General features: G+C 34.0%; 5 protein-coding genes across 7 annotated transcripts; 3 read left to right on the forward strand and 2 right to left on the reverse strand.

Moving 5' to 3' along the window:
- Window positions 1-436: 436 nt before the first annotated feature.
- On the reverse strand, window positions 437-3,374 carry LOC123228576 (selenoprotein K-like). The gene is made up of 4 exons (XM_044653980.1): window positions 3,223-3,374; window positions 1,068-1,171; window positions 799-964; window positions 437-689 (listed from the first exon to the last, which is right to left on the reverse strand). Exons 1-4 carry the CDS (start codon window positions 3,239-3,241, stop codon window positions 655-657), a joined length of 324 nt encoding a protein of 107 aa, XP_044509915.1. The 5' UTR covers window positions 3,242-3,374; the 3' UTR covers window positions 437-654.
- Window positions 3,375-4,827: 1,453 nt separating this feature from the next.
- LOC123229153 (G-type lectin S-receptor-like serine/threonine-protein kinase At5g35370) lies at window positions 4,828-8,872 on the reverse strand. The gene has a single exon (XM_044654765.1). The coding sequence runs from the start codon at window positions 7,764-7,766 to the stop codon at window positions 5,151-5,153; it is 2,616 nt and encodes an 871-aa protein (XP_044510700.1). The 5' UTR covers window positions 7,767-8,872; the 3' UTR covers window positions 4,828-5,150.
- Window positions 8,873-13,686: 4,814 nt separating this feature from the next.
- LOC123229540 (DIS3-like exonuclease 2) lies at window positions 13,687-19,596 on the forward strand. Its single transcript, XM_044655419.1, has 7 exons — window positions 13,687-14,115; window positions 14,645-15,027; window positions 15,148-15,201; window positions 15,309-15,377; window positions 15,775-17,994; window positions 18,664-18,735; window positions 18,824-19,596. The coding sequence occupies exons 1-7, from the start codon at window positions 14,004-14,006 to the stop codon at window positions 19,235-19,237; spliced, it is 3,324 nt and encodes a 1,107-aa protein (XP_044511354.1). The 5' UTR covers window positions 13,687-14,003; the 3' UTR covers window positions 19,238-19,596.
- Window positions 19,597-20,732: 1,136 nt separating this feature from the next.
- On the forward strand, window positions 20,733-23,669 carry LOC123229012. 3 transcript variants are annotated; one of them, XR_006504785.1, is made up of 7 exons: window positions 20,736-21,179; window positions 21,528-21,629; window positions 21,728-21,849; window positions 22,177-22,460; window positions 22,547-22,637; window positions 22,729-23,213; window positions 23,419-23,669. XR_006504785.1 is itself a non-coding variant. In XM_044654565.1 (6 exons), exons 1-6 carry the CDS (start codon window positions 20,927-20,929, stop codon window positions 23,023-23,025), a joined length of 1,122 nt encoding a protein of 373 aa, XP_044510500.1. In that variant the 5' UTR covers window positions 20,733-20,926; the 3' UTR covers window positions 23,026-23,669. The 3 variants fall into 3 exon arrangements, 2 of the variants coding, with proteins under 2 accessions (XP_044510500.1, XP_044510499.1); XM_044654565.1 differs by having other exon boundaries at window positions 20,733-21,179; window positions 22,547-22,610; window positions 22,729-23,669; XM_044654564.1 differs by having other exon boundaries at window positions 22,729-23,669.
- A 1,915-nt stretch (window positions 23,670-25,584) lies between these two features.
- LOC123228966 lies at window positions 25,585-27,720 on the forward strand. The gene is made up of 3 exons (XM_044654498.1): window positions 25,585-25,801; window positions 26,419-26,487; window positions 27,291-27,720. Exons 1-3 carry the CDS (start codon window positions 25,601-25,603, stop codon window positions 27,483-27,485), a joined length of 465 nt encoding a protein of 154 aa, XP_044510433.1. The 5' UTR covers window positions 25,585-25,600; the 3' UTR covers window positions 27,486-27,720.
- The last annotated feature ends 156 nt before the right edge of the window (window positions 27,721-27,876 follow it).

Below are 27,876 nucleotides of genomic sequence, written 5' to 3' on the forward strand. Positions count from 1 at the left end.
AGATTCAATTTAATACACAAGATATGCTGGCGGCCAATCAGCACTGTTACCTGGTATATACAGACGCCGAAAATCTACCACTTAACCCAGGCTAAGAACAAAATAAAAACAGAATCCCTTGTCAGAATGTTGTCAGTAGTGGGCAGCCAGGCCCATCCCAACTTGACCTATCAGACCCATGTTCTAGACTGTGCCAAAGCCACAACTTGTCAAGCTTTCGTACCAATCCAGTTCAACATAATCTCAAAACTTGGGCCATGAGCCCTTAATGAGCCGTCCCACATAATTTTTACAACAGTTTGACCAAATGAACCAATCCATCAAAAAATTAAAAAAAAAAATCAGTCATTACACCGGGCCTAAGCACAGCCCAGAGTTTTCGACGCCAGTCCTAGGCCTTGCCCAGTGGTCGGCCCACCCCACATAACACCTCTAGTTTATACTATCAAAGTTCACTTCTATTATTAATCTGAAAGGTGAAAACAGCAATTGAAATTACATATTCCTTAACTTCAATTCACCTTACATTTCCCAACAAAGAGTTCCACTTATCTCTTAAAACTTCTATTAACATATGCACCTAAAATTTCAATTCATTACATATTTCAAACGTAGTGCCGAAGTGGCAGATGCAAAACAAATATCGCCTAACATTTAGCCGCAGCAGGAGCCACAAGCGGGTAGGGAACCTAGAATTTATTAATAAAAATTAGTAAATGTAGAAAGAAACAATGCAAAGAAAATATATTGAAACCCAAAAAATCAGAATCAGGAAAAGAATGGGGAGTGAGAACTCACTATGGTCATTTCCTCTGATATTATCCATCCCTCGCACATTATCTAGTCCTCGGGGAGGTCCACGTGGACCACCACCGTATGGACCACTTCCAGGACCTCCTGGGCCGCCACCATCCCATTTCTTGCTAGCACCAGAGCCCTTTCTGTAAGCATCTGACTTTTCCATCTGAAACACGAGTGACATTGTGAATCTATACTTATAAACAGATGCCAACTTATATTACTGAAATACGTATGTATTAAATAACATAGCAAAATCATGACATTACCGAAAACATAGTTGCAAAAAATACACCTATGAAATTGACAATGGCCCAAAAGAAATCTATGACTGTCCTCAAACGCCAAATTGATCGCTTAGATTTCACTTCACCTGAAATAATATGCAGAAAGTTCACATTCAAATTCATTCATAGAATTTTAATTTGGGGAAACATGGCTAAGGTCAGCCACAAGAGTATTTTAGAGTACATTTCAATGTGGAACATAACCTCTTTAATCAAGAAAACCAAAACCCCTGAGAAACATAATGACAGATAATAGACAGCAGATGAATTTTTACGAAAGAAAAGAATGATCACAGAAGATTTATAGCTACGACAACAGAGAACAACCCTGGCTTGAAAACATTCCAAAGAGAAATGGACATTCATTCTATTGATGATGCATGTGAGGGAAGGTAGGATATTAAAAACAATAAAATTATATGTACCCATTTTGAGTACACAAATAGGTATATACTTGATGTGTGTTATCACATGATTGAGTAATTTTGAATTAAAGATAAAGTAACATCTAATCACAAAATGACACACATAAGTGTGCATCCATTTGTGTACTTAAAGTGGATATACATAATATTGTTCTATTAAAAATAAAAGAACCCACTGATATTCACTCCATCAAGGTTTAACTCAACTATGCAGGATGATATATTAATCTTTGTCCTCAAAATTGTTTAGATTACAAAACTCTGCATGTGAATACATTTAATCATACACTTCTCAGACAGTAAAAGCCTAAGGTTCCAACTGGAGGTGCTGATGTGAAACTACCAGTCATTGCTGAAAATTAAAAAATAAATGCAATAAACATGATTCGAAGATATTCTGACATGAAAGTAACAAAGACACAAGGATTCATATTATTGCTAGCTTGGTGATTTGTTTAACTCATATAATAAAACAAACAAAAAAAAGAAACAATAACCACCAAACAGTACAAGAAAAAGTAACCATGTTTGAGAGGGCAGGATAAGAAGCTATCTGAGTGGGATATGCATGTTTGTTTTGTTCTAGAAAGAGGGATGGAAAGGTGATTGAATAATTAATTAACAGTTGTCAAATGATTTTTAATTTGTAACATCACTATTACTATTTGAAACTTAAACCCTCTGATACACAGAAATAAACTTAAGGAGCATATTGTATAGTGGCAATGATTAGGAGCAATAAAAAGGATATGAAGGGAATAACTGCATGCAGACAGACCTCCTAATAAAGTCTAGTGGCACAAAGAAGCCAAAAATGTTAGCCATATGTGCGGCAGATCAACAAAACTCCAAACAGTATATAGATGTTTATTTCACCATGCAAAGACTATAGAATTAAAGTTGAGAAAGAGAGATCAGAAAGGAAGAAATCAAACTAAGGATCTATAGAATTAAAGTCAAGAAATTTAACTATAAGAAAATCTAATGAAAAATAGCAAGTAAATATACAGTCAGGGTTTACAATCAGCTAGTAGCCTGAGCAACAAAGGAAATTTATCCCAAACTAAACTAAGAAAATAAGAGCATGTTAAGTGGAGGTATTGCAAATTCGAACCTTACCTATCATATCATCAAAGAGTTACAACCAAGACCCTCATAATTTCAGCCTCGCTATATTCTATTATTCAGTTAAGATGTTTTATTACAAAATCACAAATAAAAAATCTCAGTAACAGAGTTTAAGGAGTTAATATATACATAAAAACCTCCTAAATTTGACGCACAATACCAATTCTAGTTCGGGTCAACGCAAGTCATTTCCTCTCACTGTAATCAAAATCTCTTCGATCAAAAAGTGCAATTCAGGTTAACGCGATCGTTAAATTTTATGATAATAAGAAAACCCCAGATCAATTCTCATCACATCCCAAAATATGTTCAACGAAACCATAAAATTCCACGATCACGCAACAGATGCACAAAACGAAATACCATCAATTTATGTCAATCATTAATTCAGAAAATAAAATAATATCGAAATTATAATTCAGAGAAATGATCCATGAACGAACCCCAAAATACATGAACCTTCACAAGATTCAGATTAACGATCTACAGGTACAAAGGCGAGAAAAAATAACCATAATTTGATAACAAAATACGATTAAAAACATCAAATGGTTAACTGAAAAGAAGAGAGCAAAAATCCTTGCCTCGCTCGACGTACGCCATGGGGGCTACTCAAGAATTCTTTGTGAACGAACAAAGAGATAGATGCCAATGACAGAAAACTCCAGAGTTTTAGATGATTTTATGGCTTACGTGTTTAATTGATTTTGATTGGCTAAGCAAACTCAGTTGACAGCTACCGTGAATTTGGCGTGTTTTAATTGGCTCTATCTAGAATTTACGGCATTAACAGGAGCTCCAGAACCCGAATCATAAATTAAGCTAATCAAATATAAAGCACACTAACTCGTATATTAAAAAAAAAAAGAGGAAGGATTTATTTCCATCTAAGTTTTGATGCATTTAGATTAAAAAAATCTAAAATCTCATTTATAAAATTATTATTTTATTAATAATATCAAAACCCCTTTCGACTTTAAAACTTTACTCGATGTACAATGTCCTCTCTTCTCCAGATCTCTTCCTCTTCAATAAAAAGATTTAAAGAGAGAAGATTGTTGTGCGTTAACCAACATTTTATAGTAGAGAGGGAAAGTCGTCGACCCTGAAGATGATGGCCAAATGAGAGGAAAAAAAAAGGTTTTTGGGGAAGGAGATTGTGATTTTTCAAAGTTAGAAAATTTTAAATAAATGTAAAGTTGTTAGTTTTTAAAACTTTAGGGAAAATATAATAAATTTTTTATTTTTTTAATATTATTAATAACATAACAATTTTATTTCTGTCTCTAATAAAATTTTTTTAACTATAACTAACTTATGAATAAGACTTTAAGTTTTTTAAATCTCATGAATGTAACTTTAGGAACAATCAAAACTTGGGTGAAAAATAGTCCTCTGACCTTTAAAAAAAAGTTACCGAATTAAAATTTGTTAGGCACAAATTGAAGAAATGTTAAAAAGACAAATATCAATTGTAACAAAAGAATATGTTAGGCAAATTATCATGTATTTCAATATGTTAGGCAACATAGACAACTAACATTTGTAAAGCCAGTGGCTTGAAATCAACCAAAGAAAGAAACTACAAAACAGAGTTCTGGAATTCACAGCATGTGATTGCCGAAGTCCTGGATGCAAATCTTTCCTTGAAGCAATGGTAACAAATTTCCGGATTAAGTGTAATAAACAAACAATATACCAGCAGCCAAATTGCAGTGGCCAAAAGTTGTATAATAGCAAATAATTTGTCATTAAAAAGATCCACACCAAGACAATGGCCTCAAATTATGATCAAAATTTTGACAACCTCGTGTCCCAAATCAGTAAATAACAGCCTGAAAAGTTGTATAACCAAGTTTCCAGAGGAACATGCCTGAAATTTGCTCCTCATAGGCCAAAAAGGAAGGCAATTAAGGAAACTCAACCACGGGGATTAGCATGCCATTCTAAACAAACTGCTGTCAAGTTGCAACACAGGTCAAAGTTTTGTTTGGAAAAATCATGTCTGAACCCAAGGACCAAAACAGGAATATCAAACTGGCTCCTTAGGTTTCATTAAATTAATTTACCAGCTCAAGTATCAAAAATAACAATTTACCATTGTCATTTTATTTCGCATACCAAGCTTAGTGTGTGCTAGGCAGATAATGAATCCCAACAGAATAGCGAATATAAGGGGTAAATTGTTATTTTCTACTGGAGAAAGGGCATTGTTATTCAATGAAACCTCAAGGAAATAACTCTTACGATAACCTAACAATGTCCAGATGGAAAGATATTTGTAATAGAAAACAAATGGACATCTTATAGTCTAGTCCTGACTCTAATGATTCAAACTGAATTACACTTTGTACAAGCCATACACATCAAAAACATCCATTGAACCCTGAACTTTGTGAAGTACAAATTGAATAAAATGAACAACTTAAAATTCCAACCATGTGCACCTTATGAACATAAATTCATTCCCAATAAACTATACAGAGCTCCAAAAAATATCATCAATTTAAACTTATCTTGGGCCAGAAAGCTGATGTGAAGAGACATAAGAAAAACAAGTGTTTGAGCCAATTCTAGTGCTAGTGGGGGAAGCATCTGCTTGCACAAAAAACATGACATCACTTTGCCCTTCTTCTTCTTCTATCATAGACGCCTCAGTAAACCTACGCCCATAGAATCGCAAGAAATTCAAAGACTCCACTCTTGGATGACCTAAAGGGACCTCTCCTTCTAACATGCCAACAACAGTAGACATGTTTGGCCGTAATGCTGGTTCCTGATGAACACAGCACAAAGCAACTCGAACTAGTATTTCCACCTCTTTACTTGTCACTCGCTTCTCTAACCTTGGGTCCACAAGCTCCAAGTACCTCCCCTGCTCATGCATTTCCAATGCAAGTAGTGGAAAATAAACAAGTCCCGATGCTGATGACGACATTGAGTGAACTCTACCACTGTTACTGTCGTCCAACCTATGGCTTTGAAATCGTGGTGAGCAATTTTTTCTTCCACTCACAAGCTCAAGCAGTACCATTCCAAAACTATAAACATCAGTTTTTTCTGAAATTGCAGAGTTAGTAAGCCACTCAGGTGCAAGATATCCACGAGTGCCCCTCATTCTTGTGAACAGACTAGACTGTTCAGGAGTTAAAAGCTTTGAAAGCCCAAAATCTGAGATCTTCGCCTGAAAATGATCATGCAAGAGAATGTTTTCTGGTTTGATATCACAATGGATGATCTTATGTTCACAACCACTGTGCAAGTATGCAAGTCCTCGTGCGGTTCCAAGTGCTATATCGAACCTCTCTTGCCATCCCAAAACGATACCATTTCCAAAAAGGGTACGGTCCAATGAGCTGCGACTCATATACTCGTAAACTAATAGGCGTTGTCTCCCTTGGGCACAAAACCCTCTCAATTTGACCAAATTGACATGGTGAATATTTCCAATAACTGCAATCTCTGTACAGAATTCCTTTTTCCCTTGAACACCTAAATCTCTGATCTTTTTCACAGCCACAACAGTCTTATCAAGCAGTGTACCCTTGTATACAGCACCAAACCCACCTGATCCAATCAGGAACTTAAAATTGTTAGTAGCCACTTCCAGCTCTTCATAGTCAAACCTTTGAGGTAAGCCTGGGATGCAGAAAGCATCTAGGTCTCCAGAGGAAAGTGAGTTCTGACGGCCTAGTTTCTCATCTATAGTTTTTTTGAGTTTCCATCTTGTCCACCAGAGGAAACTTAGAACTATTAACAGAAAGAACCCGGTGAAAGGTAACAGCACAAGAGCAGCTATTGGAAAGTTTTCATTTTGGTCACTCAAATTGTTGCTAGGTCTCAAGTTTGTTTGATTAGGCCGAATAAGAACTTTGATGTAGCCCAGCAGATTACCATCACCTCCACTGCCCGACATAATGGAGCCCAACACGTTCTCAAGTACATAGCAAGAACCTGATGAATTTTCATAGAATATACCTAAGCAAGAGCATTCTCGTGAGCAGAAATCTTGACAGACTGACAAATTTACTCCGTACGTAATAGGCTCAGAGAAATGATTAGAGAAGTAATCTATCCCATAGCCAATCCTTGAATATGAAACAGTGGATAAATTCAACTGACTACCATTCCTGGTTGATTGACAAGCAACTGGAAGAGAATAAGAGGCATCACTTGGCACACAGCCAGTTGCATTCTGTGAAGCTACATGGAATTGAGCTGGACATGAACAAGTATGGGAGTTGGATGTAGTGCCATCGATACACAATCCTACCCTGCCACAGATGAATGGGATTTGACAATCATCATCAGGCCCCGCAAATTCCTGTTTCAAGCCATCAGCAGATAAACTACTTACAGTAAACTGGCCTAAGGCATCAAGCCTAGCAATTCGGAAGTTGGATGGCGATAAGGCCACCTGAATGACCACTGTTGATCCATTATTACCAAACAAAAAGAGGCCCGTTTGGTTGATAGCCAGATATTCCACCACATCATTTGAGTTCAAATAAGCATTTGTATTCATTGACAATTTCCAGTATGTCTGTCCATGCCATTGTAATATTGCATCTGAAGCACTAAGTGTAAGGCTATAATCACCAGTTGAAAAGTTGTAATCTGATACAGCACTAGATAGTAACATCCCAGAAGCTAAGTGTTGTCCAATCACAATTGTGTCTGTTGGGTGGTGGAAGCTCTCCCAAAGAGAGCCATTAAACTGATCAAGTAAAACAAGATTACCCATCTCAGTCAGCTGTAGTGCATATACTGATGAGCTCAGTGGTGGAGTTGACCATTTGGGACTGCCATTTTGATCAGAAATTATAAGTCCTTCGGGTGTAAGATACATTTTTCCAGAAATTGAAATGGACATATCTCGATTAGCAGACCAGATGATGGTGTTGGATGCAACATGGATGATGCACAAGTAATAGTTTATTTGTTGAGCATCAGGATTGAAGATAGCAGCTCTAAACGTTCCATTATGAGAATACAAGAAGGCGCCACTTTGGTCAATAAATTGAAAATAAGAAGCAGTGAAATTTGGATATATGAACTCTGAGAAATCAATACCAGAGACCAGAGCAGGGAAGAAGAAACTGGTAGCAAACAATAAGAAGAATTCCATACAGAGGATCGATGGGAAGACGAACAAAGAGGAATAAGAACAAAGGTCTGATGTGGGGGAATTGCTGAGTGTGGATCATTTCAGCAAGTCAGTTTCCCGCTTCTAGAGTTGACTAATGAAAATCTCTCTCTACCTTTCTATTTCTCTCTCTACACTGACAACATCCTGATTGATGCCTTAAGATAGAGTTAATCGTCTACCAGAAGCTAGCATCAGCTAGGGACGTAAGTTCTAATTTTTTTAATGCCAGTCAAACCTGAGGAAGGCTTTATTTATTCTAACAATGTTGGCGATTCATGTACAAAGACCCCATTCTTCCTCTAGTTTAATCCTTTTCATCACTTCCCTTTTTCAAAAAAAGCTATGCGCATAACTTAACCCATGTTCTTTAAATTATATCCTTCTACAATAAACAACACTCCAGTTCAAAGGCATTATTTAGTCTGAAATTATTGGTGCTACAAGCACTAGGGCACATCTCAAACTTTCTTCACAATATCTTATTCACTCAATCATTCATCAAGAATACCCCATAAATAATAACCACCGCTTACTACACCCATTAAGCAACACAATAAACAAACAAACATAAAATGAAAACGATGCCCACTAACCGACACAAAAATAAATAAATAATACCCACTTGACTGAGTTAAAACATCTAAGACTTGGCATTCATAAAACTGCTAAAGCATTTACCTGCTGAGTTATTGTGCTCCCGCCACCATGAGCTGACAACGACCAAATTGCACAAGCAATCCCAACTGGATCGACCCAATAATGGGAAAAGAACGCTTGTCTTCGTAAGAAACTATATTTTTGCCATGAATGTTGAGAATAAACTCTTATCTTCACTAACGAGAAGGGACATTTGGCAGAAGAGCCTGAGAAAAAGAAGCGTCAACGAGATTGTGAAGAGAACTGAGTAGTTCCTGCACGGTACTGGAAAATCCTTTGAATGGATTGTTTTGAAAGAAAAATGTCGGGTTTAGGGAGTAGGCTCGGTTCTGGAGTGAGTTGGAACGAGTTGAAAGACTGCAACAGAGTGAAAGAGAGTTGAACTTGTAGTGGTACGGTGAAGCCTGGAAATCGGGTTGTTTTTTAAGAAGAAGACAATAGGAAGCAATTGATGACAGATTAGGAGTCTTGTTTTTGTTCGGTAATAAGGTAAAAAATGACCGTTAATGCGGTTAATTAAAAATATTATTTATTAATTAAACTGTAATTGTATTTTATTTTTAATTTAAAATTATTTAAATTAATAATTTTTTTTTATTGATTTATCCAATTATTGACACTAGAATATAACACACTAACTTTTAGTACATACATGAATATATTCTGTACCATTAATTATTTAACAATGAGTATCAAAGTTTGGCAACAATGATAAATTTATGACCATAATATGTTCAAAGGAGCATTTCTTAAAGTTAAAATTGATACCCAATCATCCTCACGGGAAGATCTTAAAATAATACAAAAAAGAGATTATAAATAGAAGAATATTTCGAAAATTTTTTTAAATATTTAAATAGACAAATTTTTCAGTCTAAGACAACAAGAAAACCCATGTTTAGCTGAGAAATAGTTAATGATCTATTAAGAAGGATTTTCTTGTTCTTATTCATGACTGCAAGGGAAAGTAATATTCTCTTTGCCAATTAGGGTATTTTCCTTTGTAAATATTTCTTTTTAGTTCAATTAGAATAAAAATAAATCCATAAAATCACATTTGAATTGGTAATATTTCATAATCCTATTTAGTTGTAACTTCTACTTATGATCTTGATGAGCACAATCTTCCTTTGTTTCTCGTATGCTTGTTACTTGCATCAATCTGACTAATAAGGGAGGTCAACAAATATTTGTTATACAAATAAGGATCTTTCATGAGTTTTTCATTATAGATATTTTAAAATCTCGTTGTTATTTTTTATCAACTCTTCTTTCTGAGTCATTCTTGTTGGTCATTGAGGAACTTAGAATAGGCCATTCAGAGTCAATGGATAGTTTCATTTTATGGGTTGAAGGAATGTTTTCTCTTCTAATTATAAGACATGATGAATATTCCCAACATGATTTGGGTTTGGTTGCACTCGATTACCTTCTCTTTGAGAAGCCCTAAAAGCATTTAGGTGGTTATGCATGTTTGATTAAACAAGTTTGATGACTTGTTCCAACATGTGAGTTTATATCAATTATAGCACCAATGTCTTTGGACATTGAGTGGATGTTATTTTGTCGATGAGAAACGTACTCAAAACATTTATAGGCATTATCCACTTAATGTTATTTCATAATTTGGGTTGTTTAGCTTGGGTCACCTCGCTTGTTATAGCCAAACAACAAGTTGATTTAAAAGACTAAATGATGAGCACGACTAATAGGCAAGAAGCTTGTCTTGTTGCTCGAGGAGTGATGTGCATAAGGCATTTCAAGTGATCATGTGTGTTGGTGGTCTTGGAGTTCGACAAGTTTGGTTGTTTGTCCCATTGCTTATCAAGATCAAAATACTACTAGGTTCATGAGTCTCGAGGACTAAAAGTATTGGCCTAGAGTGTCATCTAAAGGGAGCTTGATATCTAAGATGCTTTTATTTACTCTATGTTAGGGGGTTTTTGTTGGGAGTCAAAAGGTTCAAGGCATGAGGGGCATTTATGGTTCAAAATCCTGTAGTTATTAATTCGTTGCCCTTATCATTGTTGAGAATGAGAACTCTTTATGTATGATACAAATTTTTCCAATGACTATTTCCCTTTTGGAGGTAGGTCTTTCCAACAAGGTGTATAGTGATGGGATAGAGCTATGCACCTACTGTAAGACATCAAGGAGATCATCTATATTTGGTTTAAATTTAAGAGTTGTATTTTGCTTGGGTTACGTCGTGTCAACCTTAAAGGTGAACTAACTTTGTTTTATAAAATTGAGGGGTTTTGGATTGCTCTTTGAGTCTTCTAAAGATTTGTTATTTAAAACTTTTTATATCACATGTCACGAATTATTATCAAAATTTATAAGAATTGTCGAGGTGAATTATGGTTGTACTCTCTTTCTATTGCCAAATTATTGATATAATTTCTCATTACCAATTAATATAAATGGTTCAAACTTTGTGTAACATAAGTTATAATAGCAACAATTAAAAGATGAAAAGACTTGGATATGTTTACTATAGTGCATATTAGTTAAACTGTTAATAATATCTCGATTGAAATAGTTGTTAATATCTTTTACTAGATAAACCTAATGAAAATATCTTTTAAAATTTTGTAAATTGATTATTCTTTTAGTATGAGCGTAATTGGTCTCAATCCTAAGAGATGTTTCTCTATCTAAGTGTGATATAAAAGTTATTTAGTCATTTATCGGTGATCAAAATATCTAAAATTCAATTGGAAATACACCTTGAAGAGAATATCTATGTGATACATGTGCACCATATCTAAAATTCCTGTAGGAGTGATATCAAAATATCTAAAATTCAATTGGAAATACACCTTGAGGAAAATATCTATGTGATACATGTGTACCGTATCTAAAATTTCTTTAGGAGTGATACGGTGAGCTGGGCAAGAGCCAATCCAACCGACCCACCATCCTTAACATGTCCATTACGTAACACTCTCCAACAACTTCATTTATTTAAGAACGCTTCAAACTCACTTACGCATCCCCGGCGCAATCATTGTCAAAAGCCTAAAAGCTCGTTTTCATGTAACAATTTGTGTGCTACGGAGGGGGAAAAGGCAAGCAAAGTAACCGACAGTCATCAAAATATTTTTAAGAATTTTTTTTTTTTAAGGTTTTATTTGACTTTGTCAAGTTATGTGATGTGAGTGTTTGCAATTTATAAAATGATTAAGACCCGCCTCAACATTTGAAAAATAAAAAAGAGATAATTGTTTTTTTTCTCACATTAGGTAAAGATGAACCCATAGTTTTGACTCTTGAAAATGATGTTGTCTCGCCAGCGAACAAAATTTTGAAAATTCGCCTTTCTCTTGTTTGCCTTAGTCAAATGATGTTGGCCACGCCTGATTTTGTTCAATGCAAACTTACACCACACGGTAATTGGTAAGTTTGCTTGTTAATATGAAAGTCAATTGAGAAGGGAACAAATAGTGTTTTTAAAGTCGGATTGAACTGTCTGGTTTAATTAATTAAATCGTAAACTAATTTATAATCTGGTTTGATGTCATAATCTGATTTGGTCTCTCTCTCTCTCTCTCTATATATATATATTGATTTATTTAAAATTCTACCAAATTTAATAAATCTGTCAAATTAAAAAAATTATTTATAATTAATTTTTTCTTTTTCTATATAATAGAGTATCAATTGTTTAATTAATATATTTGAAATTATGTTTTATATGTTTTATGTTTAAAAAATATGATAAATATTTGATATTATTTAATAAATACATACATAATTTAACAATAAATTGAATAAGATAGATATCTAATTGAACCAGTTAAATTATAAATCAGTATAACAATTGGTTCAATCATCAATCCATTTTAAAAATATTGAAAAAAAGGTGACTCTTTGATAAAAAAAAATTATTGGGTTTTGATCGATTTCAAAACCCAATAATTTTTATAATATTAATATTTTATTATAACTTAAAATTATATTAATATTTTATAATAATATATATTAAAAGTCAATTAACTATTCTTAATGAAATAATGAGGGTCGAGATTGTGATGACTCGGGCTGGCTCTGGTTAGATCCATTGGGCCTAGGGTCTACACAATAATAGGATTTATGGGTTGGGTTGGCCTATAAAAAGTATAAAACCTATGACCTGACTTTTTATATATATGGTTAAACCTTATAATAACATATTGAGCCAATAATAATAGGACGGTTTATTAATTTTAATAAAAAAATAATTTGTATATTATAATTATTAATTAATTTTGAATAATAATAAAAACAGTAACGAATCAAATTAGGTCACCCCATGGGTCTTGTGTCTAGACCTAACCTGGAATGTCTATAAAACTGGCCCAACCCGCTATAGTAGTAGGTCTGGTCCTTACGAATTGGGCCATTTTTTTATATTTTAATTGAGTTATAAATCAATCGAACCTATTTGACATCTCTAAAGAAAATATAATTGGTTAGTTCTACTTTGATTCTGTCACAACTATTCTTAAAATTAGAAATAACGGTGAAACAAATATTTAATTAAAATCTTGACTATATCTATACAATCAACAAAGGATTGGTTAATATTATTTTAATTAATTCATCATTTTAGCTTTTCCTCGTTCCTCCATGCACATCAAAGCTTAAATCTAAAAAGGTGTACATTTTTATGTCCAAATTGGGCTCCAAATCCCAATTATGGGCCCATCTTGCAAATGGAATTAGATCTTAAAGGCCATCTGAAGGAAATAACGAGCAAAAATAGTAATCATACAAAATTTGATTTGAATTTTAGAATTATAGTTGCCATGTGAAGAAGGAAGGTTCATAATTTTATTAAAATGATGAACGGATAACTTGCAATAGAATGACACGTTTTTATCGATAGAAATAGTTGAAAGTACACAAATTGACTTTTAAAAATTAAAAGGTGGAAATTAAACATTTCACAAAAGTTCGGTGGAAAATAGTGATTCGGTATGTGCTTATTACAAAAGTGCCACAGTTACATGACTTTTTTATTTACTTGAACGAAAGTGGTGGTAGTCGTGAACCAATAAGCGCAAGTTGGCACTGTAAGACATAAGAGTCCAAAATAGAAATTACACGTGTCACAAGATCCAGCGACCCCAACTCCTCACTCTACTCACATGTCACACTTCTCAAAGTACTTTTATAATTAAAAAAAAAAAGAGAGAGAGAGAAAAGTAAAAAGAGTAAAAGAAAGTGAAATAAAAGTAGGGGAAAGACAAAGGAATCGTGAGTCGGCGCCCATGTCTACGCCGACCAATCATCACGTCCTTTTCTTCTCCACTGTCTTTCTATTTACTCTTTCTCTTTCTTCATAAATCAACTTCTATAAAACCCTAACGTCTCTCTTATCATCTCTTCTTGTTTTTCTCTTAATTTTTTTTTTGTTTAGTTTTTTAGATTCTTATCTTTCTTTGTCTTTGCTTCTTCCGTTTATTTTTTACCGATTCGGAAGATGCTACTGTTTTAATCTGATTTAGTTTTTATAATTTTTTTTTTGTTTGTTTATTCCAAATTTTGCATTTTGAATATTTTCTTACTAAAATTATGATGAGAGGCGCTGCTGATCAACCTGTGGTTGAGGATGGTGTTGATAAGGAGAAGAAGAAGAAGAGTCGCCGATCAAACCGCCGATCTAATCGCAACTCTTCTGGGTTAGGTATTCACTTGTGTTTGGTAGAGTAGTTATTCAATCTGAGAACTTCTTTTACTGAAAGTTTTATTTTATATGGGCAATTATTTTTCTGTACACAAAGTAGTTAGAGGCAGATATAAAATTACGTTTTGAGTTTAGTTGAAGCGTTGTGTTTATATATCAGCCTTTTTTTTTTTTTTGAAGTTTTATATTTCCTGTTGTTTTACGTTAATTTTTGTCAATACTCGGTAGTCGGGTCTGCTGGGATTAGAGGATACCTGCCTTCATGTTTTCGTTGAAACATAATTCCTATCGAATAGTTGATTTAACTAATCGTTTATAAACATAGCAGTGTGTATTTATTGAATTTTCTACGTTTGATTTATGGGCCGGCATTGTGTGATTTTTAAAGACAGTGATGTGGTTGGTTGAATGGTCATGCTGAGTTGAAGCCAGTGCAATTTGTTTATGTTGGTGTTTCTTCTTTTGATTTGGATTGGATACCTTTATTCCTGTTTCTTATTTTGTTGATTATAACTAGTTGTTCTTACAGCTTCTACTTCAATAAGTGAAATACATGGGGAAGCTACACAGACCCCAAAAAATGGTAACAAAAACAGTTCTGTTAGTTATTCACCTACAAGGCAGCAGGGCCTGGACTTGCATCCTTCCAATGACCAAGACCAAGAATCAACCAGGGCATCTGATGTTGCGTTCAGTTCAATGCCAACAATGCATATAAATGAACCAGACTTGGTTGAGGTAAGCAGCATGCATCATCTGTTGCCTACTGATCTCAGTGGGAAAATAGTTTCAAAGTCATGCCCCACACCGCCTACCTGTGACGGTTGGGAATATATAAATGAGGAGTGTTATGCTAAGAGTCCGATTTTTCTTCCACATTTGTCCAGAGAAGCAGTTAATGAGGAATTAGAGGTTCGTACTGTAGATTCTGAATGCCTAAGGCTTATTCAAATTTATTAACTTGCATATTCAATTTTGGACTTATGTAAGCTAATTTTATTATTTTTTTTGGGCTACCCTTATATTCGGCAGAAAGGATTTGCTTTTAAAGCATTGTTTCGTGTAAATGCCCACAATCGACTTGAGGTTGGTCATAGTTCTGTTCTAAAGTTTTACTGCTCGTTTAACTTTACTCTTTTTTTTTTTTAATTTTTTGGCTCGGTATTATGTTTATTCTCTTGTTGCATTGTTAGGCCTATTGCAAAATTGATGGAGTACAAACAGATGTTCTTATTAGTGGGATTGCTGCACAGAATAGAGCTGTAAGTCTGGAATTGTTTACAGCATTATTATTATTATTATTATTATTTTGAATTTTTAAAATTTATTTATTCATTTGTAATAACACTGACTGATTCCTACATCTGTCAGAAAGCTTTATGAAATTTTTGTTTGGTAATCTTTTTGTGCATAAAAAATTCCTGATGTTTTATCTAAATGTTCATTGTTTGAATAAGTTATTCCTATTCCATCCTCTTTAAGCTTTAAGTAATTGAATGGTTTATCATGGCTTGATTGATGTTTATTTCAAGATGCTTCATGAAGTGCTTTATTTTTTTTTAATTTCTTTTGGGTGCTTTTCTTGTGTATAAAAATATTTGTGATGTTATTCTTTTGTGTAGGGGAATTTTTCTAATTGTTGAAACATCATTTTCATAGGTGGAAGGAGATGTTGTGTTGGTTAAGGTTGATCCTTCGTCACAATGGGCCAAGATGAAAGGTCTAGTGAATAATTTGTCCCTGGCAGAAGATGGTAACATGCTTTCAGAAGCAAATGAAATACATGGTGACACCTACAAAGGAAAAAATAAAGTAGATTTGGGCTATGATCATGTCAATTCAAATTGTACGGTGCTTCCCGGTGAGTTGCATTATGAGGATGGCTCTACTTCTGGAGAAACTTCTCATCTACAAAGTATTGAACCAACATGCTATAACTATGCTGATGGACATCATCTTGCTTCTTTAGATTCTACATACATCAGTTCCTGCAGTCAGCAGTGTGGTGGTTTGGATGCTGTTGAGAGGTTTTCTGCCACTATTAGTTTAAATCCATCAAAACGACCAACTGGCAGAGTTTTAGCCATCATTGAAAGCTCTCCTCGTCGAGATTGTGTTGTTGGATATCTTAATGTTAGCAAATGGTTTAATTACAGGGACGGGTACAAAAAAGAGACAACAAAGAAGGGTTTGTTTATTTTTGAACAGGAGTATATCCAACTAACTCCCAATGATCCAAAATTTCCAAAAATGATGGTCCTTGTTAAAGGCTTACCTGACTGCATCAAGAAAAGATTAGAAGAAAGTGATGCTACTCTTGAAATGGAGCTGGTGGCTGCACAAATCCTCAGTTGGGGTGAAGAAAGTTATTTTCCTCAAGCCCATGTCTCGCGTGTTTTTGGACGAGTTGGTGAAGTGGAGCCACATATTAATGCTATTTTATATGAAAATGCAGTTTGTTGTACTGAATTTTCTCCAGAATCCCTCTCTTGCCTTCCTTCTGTACCTTGGGAGGTGCCACCTGAGGAAATTAATGGTAGAAAGGATCTTAGAAATCTGTGCATATTTACAATTGACCCATCAACTGCTACTGATCTTGATGATGCTCTATCAATTGAAAGGTTATCTGATGGCATTTTTAGAGTAGGTGTCCATGTTGCAGATGTGTCATATTTTGTTTTACCTGACACAGCCTTAGACATAGAAGCTCAGTTACGATCAACTAGTGTGTATATGTTTCGACGTAAAATTCCAATGTTGCCCTCCTTGCTCACAGAGAATCTAGGTTCACTAAACCCTGGAGTAGATAGACTAGCATTTTCAATTTTCTGGGATTTAAACACTTCTGGGAATGTTGTAGATCGTTGGATTGGTCGCACTGTGATAAGATCGTCTTGCAAGCTTTCACATAAAAATGCCCAGGATATTATTGATGGAAAAATTGATGCAGAAAGTTTGAATACGACAGGACATGGCTTTCCACAGTTGTATGGCAATTTTGAATGGGTTGACGTCATTAGATCTATTATATGTCTTAATGAAGTTTCAAAAACTCTGAAAGAGAAGAGGTTTAGTGGTGGGGCTTTGCAGCTTGAAAGTTCCAAACCTGTGCTCTTACTTGATGAGGATGGAACTCCATATGACAGCATGCTTTCTGGAAGGAAGGACTCGAACTTTCTTGTTGAGGAGTTTATGCTTTTGGCAAATGGGACAGCTGCTGAAGTTATCTGTAGAGCTTATCCAAAGAGTGCATTATTGCGGAAGCATCCTGCACCCAATATTCAGAAGCTCAAAGAGTTTGAAGCGTTTTGTAAGAAGCATGGTTTAGAATTGGACACGTCTTCCTCTGGTCAATTTCATCAGTCGCTGGAGCGAGTCCGGGAAAAACTGAGGGATGATTCTGTGCTGTTTAGTATTCTTATGAATTATGCTGCAAGACCAATGCAGATGGCGTCTTACTTCTGTAGTGGTGATCTCAAAGATAATGTGGACTGGGGCCATTATGGACTTGGTGTTCCTCTGTATACGCATTTCACTTCACCATTGCGCCGTTATCCTGATATTGTAGTGCACCGCACATTGGCTGCAGCTTTAGACGCTGAGGAGTTCTTGTGGAACCATAAAAGAAAGTTACTGAAGGAAAATCAGAGGGATGAAATGAAAGGAAGATTTTTAACTGGTATTTATTATGAGAAAGATGCTATAGAATCCGTGGAAGGCAGGGAAGCATTATCTGTTGCCGCATTAAGGCATGGAGTTCCTTGCATAGGTGTGCTCGCTAATGTCGCTGCTCATTGCAACAACCGAAAGTTGGCCAGTAGAAATGTTAAGGATGCTTGTGACAAACTCTACATGTGGGTTTTGTTGAGGAAAAAAGAGGTATATTCCTCCTGCTGTTATATTACTCCTTTTACACTTTGTCTTGTAATGACCTCTTCAAGATTTTTTTAATGTTAAATTATACAGAGTTGCAAATAGAGGCAGGGGCTGTGCTAGAAACTAATAACTAGAATTATTTCAGTGGTTGCCGAAGTAGTTTCCTAATTTCCTTTTAAATGAAAGTAGATTTCTTATTAAAATAAACATAGATATCTTAAGGGGAGACGGTAAAAGGTTCCTATTGATCAATCTGTAGTAAGACATTAATCAAATTCACATATTGGTCTGCACTGTGAGTAAAATGGTTATATATTTATTTATTTTTGTTGGGAGTATAAACTTATGTATAGAGGAGAGTGCCTTTGGAGAGGTTACATAACTCAAATAGTTATCATATCAATTTTAATATATCTTTATTGATTATTACATGTTAGTCTTTTGTTCTATTTAATCACATTAGCTCCATGTGATCAGCATTATTGTATTTGTATCTTTATCAATTGTTGCAATAATATGGTGATTCTACTTCTTTGCCAATTGTTAGTGAACTATCTGAGTAGTTGAGCGGTTGCCATTGCTAGGAAAAGGTTCTCTGATCATGTGTTGGTAACTGTTGATGCTTGCTCATAGAGTTGAGCTTTAATTTGCCGTCTTCTGTTTTGTTTGCAGGTTTTATTGTCTGAAGCAAGAGTTTTGGGTCTGGGACCGAGATTTATGTCCATTTATATTTGCAAACTAGCTGTAAGTAGTTCTTAAACTCGTATATTCGATACTTTTATATGTTTAATTTTATTGTTAATGTCTTTCTTTATCCAATCACATTTTTTAGATTGAACGACGGATATATTATGATGAAGTTGAAGGCTTGAAAGTAGAATGGCTTGAGGCTACATCTACATTGGTGCTTAATTTATCTACCTACAAAAGATCATATAGGAGAGGTAATTTTTCTAAGTTTCGGCCTCTTGAAGATGTTGCATTGGTGACAAGACCTTGCGACCTAAAAGAGGAGCGGTGCATGTCTGAAGGCAGTGCTATTGAGTGCACTGCAACCAATGTAGGCGTGGCTGATTTAACACGCCCATGTTTGGATCCCATTTCCAATTGTGGAATTGATCCTGGGGTTTTCCCTATGACGGTGCATCTCCTATCAACTATTCCTGTGGCACTTAATGCGGTTGTGGGGGCCGATGGACCCCTTGATATCGGAGTGCGGCTCTACATGAGCACATATTTGAGGTAAATTGTGTTTTGGAAGTGATTTAATCAAGTAGTGTGTTTTGGAAGTTAAGACCAAATAATGGAAGCCTACTTTGGGTTGTGTGGAAGAGTGAAACCGGTTCGTGTAGATAAGATAGTATATAGGAACTAGAGTTTACGATAAAAAGGAAAGCTATGGTTTCATTTGCCATTGCTTCGTCAATCTGTGTGATGCCGAAACATCATGGTGTGAGAGTTGTAAGGGTTGGGCCTTCATTGACTCGACCTAAGTGGCTGTTTTTGACAAAAGCTACTTGCTGGAATTAGCCTTCGCTTTTTTTTCTGGGGCTGGTTTCAGTATTATATTTAAGTAAAACTATTTGCATTTGTATTGGCTGTTAATGATGTATTATTATGTGATTGAATGATATTTTATTTTACATTATAATTCATTCAATTACATAGTGATGCAATATCTGTAATATACTAATTTATAATTATTATTATTTCACATCATTTTATTGATATTATATATTCTTCAATTATAAGTTTTTCAATTTTTGAATATATAATTATATATACAAATAATATATTATTAATTAATTAAGTGAATTTAAATTAAATATAAAATATTTAATTACATAATAGTATATCAATTATATATTTAATTATATTAATATGCTCTTTTAGTATATGCAAAAAGAAACATCTAACTAAACAAAGATTATTTTGGTAATTTATTTTTTATATTGTATTGTTTGGTTTATTAATAATAAAAAATTACAGTAATATAAATAATAATTTGATTATTATTTTCTATTATCAATGTTGATGTAGCGGTAAAGTAAATAGTAATTTGATTATCACTGTTGTTTTAGGTATTAAAAGGTTAATGTAACTAATACTTTGAAAAATGCTTTTAGTATAGATTAGATTTAATTTAGATCAAGTTCAAACAAAAATTTAAAAGAATTAGTTTGAAATTGATGGGTTGAGACTGAAATTTAACTCAAAACAATTTAATTTGAATCTTGAATGTTTAAATTGATACAATTTAACTTGTTTATGAAAATAAATCAAATCTTTTATTCAAATTTGATTTGTTTAATCTGAGTTTAATTAGTTTGGATCAAATTTAGTGTTAATAAAAATAATAAAATTATGTGTATCTATTTTTAATATATAATTTGTATATATAGATGATGTATCATTATATAATTGTATAATTTCAAGTTTAAAAAAATAACATCAATTATATAATGACACATAATATGTATACCAAAAATAGATGCGCATAACATTATTCTGATAAGAAGGTATATATCTTCTATCGATAAAATTATATACATAATTTTATTCATAAATAATGACATGTCATCTTATGATAGTTTATTAATTTATCTTTAATTTTTAATTATTTAATTATATAGTAATATATCGTTATTTGTGTATATAATATTATTTATTCTCTTTTTTTAACCATAAAACTATATTTATTTATTTTGAGTACATATCGATTTGTGCCATTGAGTTAAATTTTAACTCAGTTCATCTTGAAGGCAGGATAATTGAAGACCTAAGCAGTCGTAGCATATGATTCCACCAATATCCAAACAGCCATCCAAATCCCTAAACGAAATTGCGCGCCAATAATTTTAGTTACAAGCGAGGAGAAGGATTCGATGGATGAATAATATGAAGTATTGATGAATTTTCTAAATGCAATATTAAGATGGCATCAGCAATCGGCTGGTACGGACCCTTAATCGATCTCCAGAGAGCCCATTTGCACGTCGGTGATCTGGTTCAGCTTCTAGTCTTCGTCCACCGATCCACTCCTGTTCAGTACAAATTATCGAAAGGTGGGGAGGCTATTAGAACCGACATTCAGGTGGGTGACGATACCCGGCCGTTTTTCTCAGTTTGCTTGTGGCAAAAACAAATGGGATCTATGGCAATTGCTGGTGATGTCATATTGTTAGAAAGTGAGATTCCCAATTTCTCTTAATATCTCTCCATTTTATTTGTATAAAATGTCCGGGTTTTCAGATAAACTTTCTGGTTTACTGAAGTAATTGATAAATATTCCGTCACTTGTGTTAGAAATGGATTTGGAGGGTTTAATGTTGATATTAAAGGGTGGAATTTGGAATGTGGTATGGATTTAGGGTTTAATGTAGATACTGAAGGTCGGAATTTGGAATTGGCATTGTCATCTTGTTTAATGGAGTTGCATTAGCTTTAATTTTTGTTTGCTGATAATTCTAATTTGTACTAGTGATATAATCTTTGTATCTTTTTTACTACTCATACCTTTTCTATTATGAATTTAGATGTCAAGATTATAAAATTTGGAGGGGTTGTTGAGGCCAGAACTGACCAGTATTCATCATTGCAATGCTTGATCCACCCGTATGAATCACTTCTTTCTAAAGGTTTAACATATTGTTTATATAAATCTGAAGTTAGTTTTTTTCAAGTACATAAAACAGTTTACTTAACCAACATCTGGGGCTGGTTTTATTCTTTGCAGGTGTAGATGATTTGATATTGGATTGTCAAGTAGGTAAAACAACAAAGGAAAAACTTTCTAAGGTAATCGAATGGGTGCAGCGAACTAAATCCAATTTCTGCGTTGAATTGTGCAGTTCTCAGGTATTCTCTTTGTCCTCTCGTGCTTGTTGCACAATTTTATGCCCCTTTATTCTATCTTATTGCATTTCATTTCATTGCATTTGGGTGAAAAAGGTTTCATCCGTGAAGTTAAATAGTTTCAAACAGTTCATAAAATTCCTTCTATTTGCTTATCAGTACATATTGTGATGGGAAAGTGCTTCCATATGTTTTATGTCAAGGGCAGAAAGTAGTCAATTCCCTTGCAATATTGAATGATGATGTTTTTCTTCAATTCGTGCTTGATATACTTTAGACAACACCATCCTAAATGTTTTGAGTAATAAGTGAGAACGGTTTATGCTGCAGAGGAGACCTCTCTTAAGGAATTGGAAAGTGCTGGAAGAGAGGAAATCTTGGAAATGTTTGTCGCTGTCTGAAGCATCACACTTTACTGATAACTGTAATGTGATTTTTAATGCATCTGTAGGGGAAATGTTTCTGCCAATAACCTGGAAAGCACCTGGTGAAGTTGACTATGAGAAAATGTTCATCAGCAGGAGATTATCTACAATTGAGGATAATGATTTAGCAGAAGATCTCATATGTACTGGTTGCCATCTATGTGATTTGCCTTTGGATTCGAGATATAGGTATGGAAGAGATACTTTTGCTGCATTGCAATGCTTTCTATATGGCATCATTATGATTATGCAATGGTTTTATCACCTTCATATAGGTCTACATCTGAGCAAAACTCTGTTCCACTCTACTGTGAAAGAAGCTCTAATCGTCTACATGCAGTAAGCTTGATTTATAGGCCCTTTATGGTATATATCTTCTCTTCACGGTATTAAAAGCATTGCATCTTCTCCTTCAAATTAGTGGAGCATTGATAATCTCTTTTGGGTTCAACTGCAGTTATATGTCTGGGATGAATTAGAGTATTTGCCACTCCTTGTTAGAAACAAGGCTGCTGAACTCTTGTTTGGAAATATCAGGGCCGAAAGAGTCTACCAATGCTATCCAGGGAAGAAACAAGAGAAGCACCCAGGTGCAAAATATGTTCAAAAGGAGAATCATAATATTGCCAGGGCAACTCATGTTTTACTGAAGTTGCCCGGGAAAGAGTTGTGTGCTCTCGCTTACCAGATGCAGATAAGTGCTTGGAAGGAAAGGAAAAGCACCAGTGTGATAAAAACATCCACTTCTATCTGATTTGGTTGATTATTCTAAAACAGCTTCTAAAGCAAGGAAAAAACAGCCCGTTAGAATTTGAGGTGGCCATTAATTCCAACCTAGATAGGGAAAATGGGAGGTTTGAAATGGTTTCTGCCTCAGTTCCATGTTTCATGACGAACTATCATGCTCGGTAAACACTAATGATCAATGGTCATTAAATGCAGGTAAATTTTATCTTACTAAATTTCCTAAAGAGTGTAAATATTTTCCAGTTAAGCTGGAAAAACAAACTATCAGCATTAACAAAGAAAAGAGGAACTTTGCCATAAACATATCAAGAATCAAATCTTGGTTTAGCTAACGAGCATTTAGTTCAGAATTTGGGCTTCCAATAGTTTCATTTGGCATTCTGCATGTTCTCTTTCACAGGCCTTGATTTCCATGATAATATCAAGCATTTTCCCGGTTGTGCCAAAAAAATACAAGGGGTGACAAAGATTTCTGTAGTATTCCTACTGGAAATGCAATGCAAGCAAAGCTCCAGCTACTGAGAATACTCATGTACGCAATGCACTGCAAAAATTTCACATTGTTAAGACTGAAATCACACTGGAAATGTAGACAGCATTTCGCTGCACTAAAAGAATATTTCAATGAAAAGGTTTGGTTGTAATTTCTAACTTGCAAGGAAACTCAAGATATGACTTTATAACATGAAGCAAATTACTCAATACTCTTTGGTATATTTCGCTACAAATTCCAAATTTCAAGAGGGTTGAATTTCAAAGTATGCCTCTATCATTAAATCATCTGCTGATACCTCTGTTTTTGTTTTTTATGGTAATCCAACAACTGCCATTTTCAAATAATATATTCTTTTTTATGGCTTCCACCTAGCTCAATAGTTCAAGATCAATAACAAGCAAAACAAGACAATTTTAGGGATACATACGATTCTTGGTCCACAAATCATCACTAAGAACATTGCAGCAAGACTGGGTATCAAAGAGGTCAAATTTCCATGCGGGTGGACCACTGCAAAAACGTTCCCGGTAAATATCTGGACTTTCTGGATAGAACACATCATTGTCTTGCAAATATTCTGAAGTAGTATTTCATTTAGAATCTGTAATAATATAACAAACTGCAACATAATTATGATACCATAGACAGGATATGATCCTGTGGCAATGGGAATATGCAACGCAGGCACATCACAGCACAAAATTATGCGACTCACTCACATCAACAAGATCAGGTGATAGTTTTGAAGATTTCTTAATGGTATACGGAACACTTGAAATAGCCAAATTATTAAAAAAGAAGCCATGCATGATCCCCAATATCAATATTGAACAAATTTTACTAATCTTACAGAAAATCCATTTCACAACTTATGTAAAATAATGAAATTCAAACAAAAATGTCAAATATACAAATTCTATGGTCCAATTAAGAACTTTTTTTAGTTCTCAAACCCCATGAAACAAAGAGAAACATAAAGAGATTAGAATATCAACATTGACTTGGAAACTGAGCAACAAGTTGTTTTATTGATTTTTTTAAAGCAATGATATGAACCCATTTTTGAGTATATATATAATGTGATATCATATAATTGAGTATTAATTTATTAAAATCATTGAATTATTTAATAAAACACATCAAATACGTATCAATTTGTGTTTTTTTAAACAAAGATTTATATTTCAGTTAGAGTATTTTAGTAAATCAAATCAATCACATCGAATAAGTAAAACCTTAAATCTAGTGACTAATTTTATAATCACTGTATTAGATAAATTAAAAATTTAATCTTAGATATTCTCGGAGGAGATTTGGACCCATAACCTTATATGCATAAAATTCTCTTTATTACCACTCAAATTACCCTTTTGGAGCACTTTACTAGTTCTTGACTAGCCATCTCTCTCTTTCAGCTAATCATGCTCCCGAAATCTACAAAAGTCCCACAAACTATTAAAACCCAAGACACAAAAAGAATGAAAGTTGTGAAATTTAAGAAAATCTTTTGATTTCCATAAGAGCAATTAAGATTTGAAGTTCACCTGATAAAAGCCCGAAACAAGAAGAAACAACAAAGTGTCACTTAAGTGTTAGTTTTCAATCTCACCTCTTGTGAGAGCAAAATATTTAGTGTTAGATTTGAGTTGAAGTTTAACTCTTTTAAACTTAAATTTGACTCAATTTGAGTGGAATAAAACTCAAATTTAAATTTATCAAACTCGCTATAAAGGTGTTCGAGTTTGGTTCGTTTAAAAGAAAATGAGTCGAATTCGAGTTCAAGTTTTAACTTAATATGGTAGTAACTAAAATAAGATCATTTTAATATACATTAATAAAAACAATATTAATTTAGTCTATATATATCAAATTTTTTAAGTTTACAAGTTTGATAAGCCGAACACCCATAAAACTTAAACTCGAAAATATTTAATTCTCACACTGGAGCTTAAACTTGTTTTGGGCTCAAATCGAATATAGCCTTAACAGTATTCAATGATTGCCAATAGACTAATTAAAACGTCAAAGTTGTGTGTCGTTTCGCTACAAAAAATAATTTTAAAAAACAACACAGCAGTACAGTCGTATGCCTAAAATTAAGAAGCAAGGAACGAATTTGGAAACAGAAAGAGAGATGGGAGGTATAGGAGGGCCATTGCTGACAATTGGGGATCTGCTAAGTGATGTTGGAGAAGAGAATGTTACACCACCAGATATTGCCCCTCTCTCATCGATTCAAGATTCCAATAATACCTCTCATCAATTGGACCTCACTAAACTCTTTCAGGTTCTGCTCTTTTCTTTTCTTTTTATCAATTACAGATTCATTCCCATTGCCCATGTTGAAAAAATTGTTTTTTTCTTTAATTTATAGTTAATTGAGTGTTGTGTATCATTTCATACTTGTAAAATTGGATAACTTATTGAATCTGCTTTTAGGATTCCTTTACTGAATTTTTGAGTTGTAGATTTCTCGATATCATCTTTAATTAAGCAAAAAACAAGTGCAATTGTGAAGTTGTATTTGCCTTATACTTATTGATTCTTTCTGTTTGATCTGTGTGAGCAGAATCAATTGAAACTTGATATTGTCTAGTGGCTTTAGGGGATTTCTGGGTTATTAGCAAAATGAAAAAGAATTTGATTATTGTTCGGGGAAAACAGTTTAGTACAAAATTGTTGTGGAATAGCCAGGTACTGTAAGCTTATAGTCCCTAGATCATCTTTCTGTAATAAGGTTAACTTTACTAATTACCATTCAGAGTTGGAAGGCATTCAGCATGTACTAGCACCAAGTTTCTTGTTTTCTACTTATTGTTTAATTTGACTGTGGATTTTTGTATTACACACCTTTTTGCATACATCTACAATGATAACATATTCACTTCAAACACTTTGCTTCAGGAAAATTACGATCAACTGAATAAGGCGCTATCTGGTTCTGATCACTCATGGACAGCTCTAACTTTAAAGGTAATTGATGATCTCTGATTAAGGATATAAATGATATGCTGAACTATCTCTGGTTCTGTTAGAAATATTGAGCCCTTTAAACTTGGGGTGTTGATCAACATCTTTATTAATTATGGGCTTCGAACATGTTTTGGATTTCAATTGTTTAAACGATTTAAACCAATCTAACTTACTGGAACCCAAAACATTATATACCCTTTTTATTTTTATTTCCAATGTGGGATTTACATATTCCACCCTAAGTATTGTTTTCTTTCAGCTCAACTCACTATACTCAAACAAGTCAGATCAACGCACTGTGATTCCATGTTTGAAATATTGGGTCCTCTAAACTTGGAGTGTGGATCAACATTTTTATTAATTATGGATTTTAACATGTTTATGGTTGATCGTTGAAATGGCTTAAACCAATTTAACTTGGGTAACCTTTACATTATATACTATTTCATTTTTATTTTTCTTCCTAATATGGGACTTATATATTCTAACAAGTTCAATGATCCTTGTGTTTGAGAATTTCTTATACATCAATGATGCTTGCCTCTTACATTTAGCTCTGTGTTATAAATGGGTTCATCTATATTTTCGTTTTCACTTTTTGCGGGTGGTGGAATGGGAGGTGACGTGGTAGTGGTTTGGCTTGAATTTCATATTTAATCACTTGACTGACTGTTGAGGACTATTCTCTATCTTGTTTCTGTGAATTATTTTTTCAACGTTTGCACCAGATTCTCCGGTCTTTTTTTTCCAAATTCCCCTTTTTCTTTTATATTCTCTAATTAAATTTCTCTTGGTTGTATCAGTTATGCACTGCTCTGGAAACTGCAAATAAGTTGGTTCACGGTGCAGACACAAATGTTAAATTGCTATCCAAGAAGGTTGGAGAGATTGAAAAAATTATCAAGAGGGGAGATTATGCAATAGCAGCTGCCAAGGCTATCCAGGTCTCTCTAAACCAGAAGGAAGGGTCGTCTGTTGGTAGTCAATTTATGAAATAGGTGAGGTCCCACCAGCAACCAGGTTTGTCCAGCCTGTATGGGATTTTCCCTGTTAAAAATGTTTTCATAATCATATCAATGAACAGAATATGATAATTTCTTTGGTCTCAGATTCTTGTTTAGCAATTTTTCTTTGTCTTTGGGCTAAGCTGGCTGTATCTCAATAACTACATGTATTACTTACGGTTTCAATCAAAATCCAAAGTGTCACTATGGCATGCATGAGTTTACACCATTTTTTTTCTAATGTTACATTCTGATATTTGTATGTGTGAGGAATGTGTTCAATGTTGATCAGAGGAAGTTACCCCTTGAGATCTAAGCTTGTTATAAGGCAAAATTAGAACTTAGCGTTTTCCACAAGTTCCAAGAATGATATCGGTGTAGAGAT

Source organism: Mangifera indica, chromosome 11 (assembly GCF_011075055.1).
Source record: "Mangifera indica cultivar Alphonso chromosome 11, CATAS_Mindica_2.1, whole genome shotgun sequence".
NCBI lineage: Eukaryota > Viridiplantae > Streptophyta > Magnoliopsida > Sapindales > Anacardiaceae > Mangifera > Mangifera indica.